The sequence below is a fragment of the Scleropages formosus genome, chromosome 4 (assembly GCF_900964775.1).
Source record: "Scleropages formosus chromosome 4, fSclFor1.1, whole genome shotgun sequence".
NCBI classification, from domain to species: domain Eukaryota; kingdom Metazoa; phylum Chordata; class Actinopteri; order Osteoglossiformes; family Osteoglossidae; genus Scleropages; species Scleropages formosus.
Genome location: NC_041809.1, coordinates 25129704 through 25131447, shown reverse-complemented (window position 1 = coordinate 25131447; position 1744 = coordinate 25129704). Strand labels below are relative to the sequence as shown.

The window sequence follows — 1744 nt, the reverse complement described above, 5'->3', positions numbered from 1 at the left end:
TTCCAGCTGTAAGTAGCACATAATTTATGTATGCTGTAATAAATTATATTTGAACTGGTGGGTGAATATTGTAAAAATACATTAAGCTCATAGAGATCTTTACAACTGAGTCAATAAAAATAAAGAACAATGCAGAGCAAGCAAATTCCCTCACTCAAAATGAAAATTGAAAAAATATTAGCTGTAGTCTTCTTAAATGCTCTAGAAATGAAGATAATTAGATAGATAGACAGTTAAATAGACAGTCAGACAGACTGATTGTTTTAGAACTACTTGCACACTGAGCAAAACAATTGAATTATCTTGCTTTTCAATTCTTTTGTATGCACTGCATAAATGATGGGGTTCAGGTATGCTGGAACAACATGAAATAAAACAGATGCCAGTTTCCTGAAGACTGAGCTCATTTGGAAGCGATGGGTGATAATTGTACTGAACCCAGTCCACAGCATTATCATGTATAGGGCTACATGACTGGCACATGTTTGCAGTGCTTTGCTGTTCAGTTCTTTGCTTTTCTTGGTGAGACAAACTGTGACTATTCTAAAATAGGTGATGGCAATACTTCCCATGGAAGAACCGAACAGCAATGCTGTGAAAATGAGTCCATAGATGTTGTTGATGGACACGTCCTCACATGAAAGTTTGAACAGAGACGCATTGTCACAGTACGCGTTCACAATGACTGACCGGCATCTGGTGAGTCGAATGGTGAGGCCCAGTAGAACTGATACCATTACAAGTGGTACACCCCAAGCATATGCTGACAGCTTCAGCACCATGCTGGTGGTCATGATTGAGGAGTATCTCAGAGGGTTACATATGGCCACATACCTGTCAAAAGCCATGACCATTAGTATTGTGTGTGCAGCTGTGCCATAGATGTGAGAACAGAATGCCTGAATTACACACTCAGCGTAAGTAATATACCTCTCAGATAAGAGGAGGTGTGACATTATTTTTGGGAGAATGTTAGTGTTCCCCATAATATCATTGAAGGACAGATTACAGAATAAAAGATACATGGGCTGCTGTAGACTCCTTTCTGTGGCAATGAGGACCATAACTCCTGTATTGGTGATCATAATGATTAGATAAGTAAAGAGCAGAATGAAAAACACTGGGTAAATATACTGCGGCGCAAGGGCAAAATCCTCTATTTGCAGCATATTTCCATCCTCTGTTCTGTTGTCCATTTCTTAAGAAGTCTAGAAAAGAGAAATATCCAATGTTTAAGGTAACAAACACTGAAGCAGTTTCTCATGCATGTAGTATGAAGGTGCAATTATCTGAAGAATATTCAGATAAGAACATGATTAAATGAGGTTAAATATAGAGATGGCATGATGGTGAATCTGAATGCCCTGTAATGTGTTAATGTGTGTGATTGACTATAATGGGCTGGCGCCCTGTCCAGGATGTTCTGTGCCTCATGCTTCAAAGATCGAGTGTAAACCATCACAACCCTGGGTTTGGACAGGTGTTAAGACAGATAGTGAATGTATAAATATGTTGATAATTAATAAACATTTGAATATGTTAAATGTATCTGACAGATGGTATCTGGTATCTGATAAAATATGACACGCATGTGAACGTGCATCACAAACATACAAAGCAGAATAAAAAAAATTAATTCAAAATCATTGAAAAAGCAGAATATTTGAATAACATGGATTTTTAATTACTTTAACGAAATCTTTAAAAATCTCACTATTAAAAAAACAATGTTTTCCGCTTGATT

At 37.1% G+C, this 1744-nt stretch overlaps 1 protein-coding gene across 1 annotated transcript; it reads right to left on the bottom strand.

The window, feature by feature from the left end:
- Nucleotides 1–269: 269 nt before the first annotated feature.
- On the bottom strand, nucleotides 270–1196 carry LOC108921185 (olfactory receptor 52D1-like). The gene has a single exon (XM_018730537.1). It carries the CDS (start codon nucleotides 1194–1196, stop codon nucleotides 270–272), a length of 927 nt encoding a protein of 308 aa, XP_018586053.1.
- Nucleotides 1197–1744: the final 548 nt, after the last annotated feature.

What these genes read in the sequence shown, in the direction of transcription:
- LOC108921185 (XM_018730537.1), bottom strand. Translation starts at nt 1,196, where the DNA reads ATGGACAACAGAACAGAGGATGGAAATATGCTGCAAATAGAGGATTTT.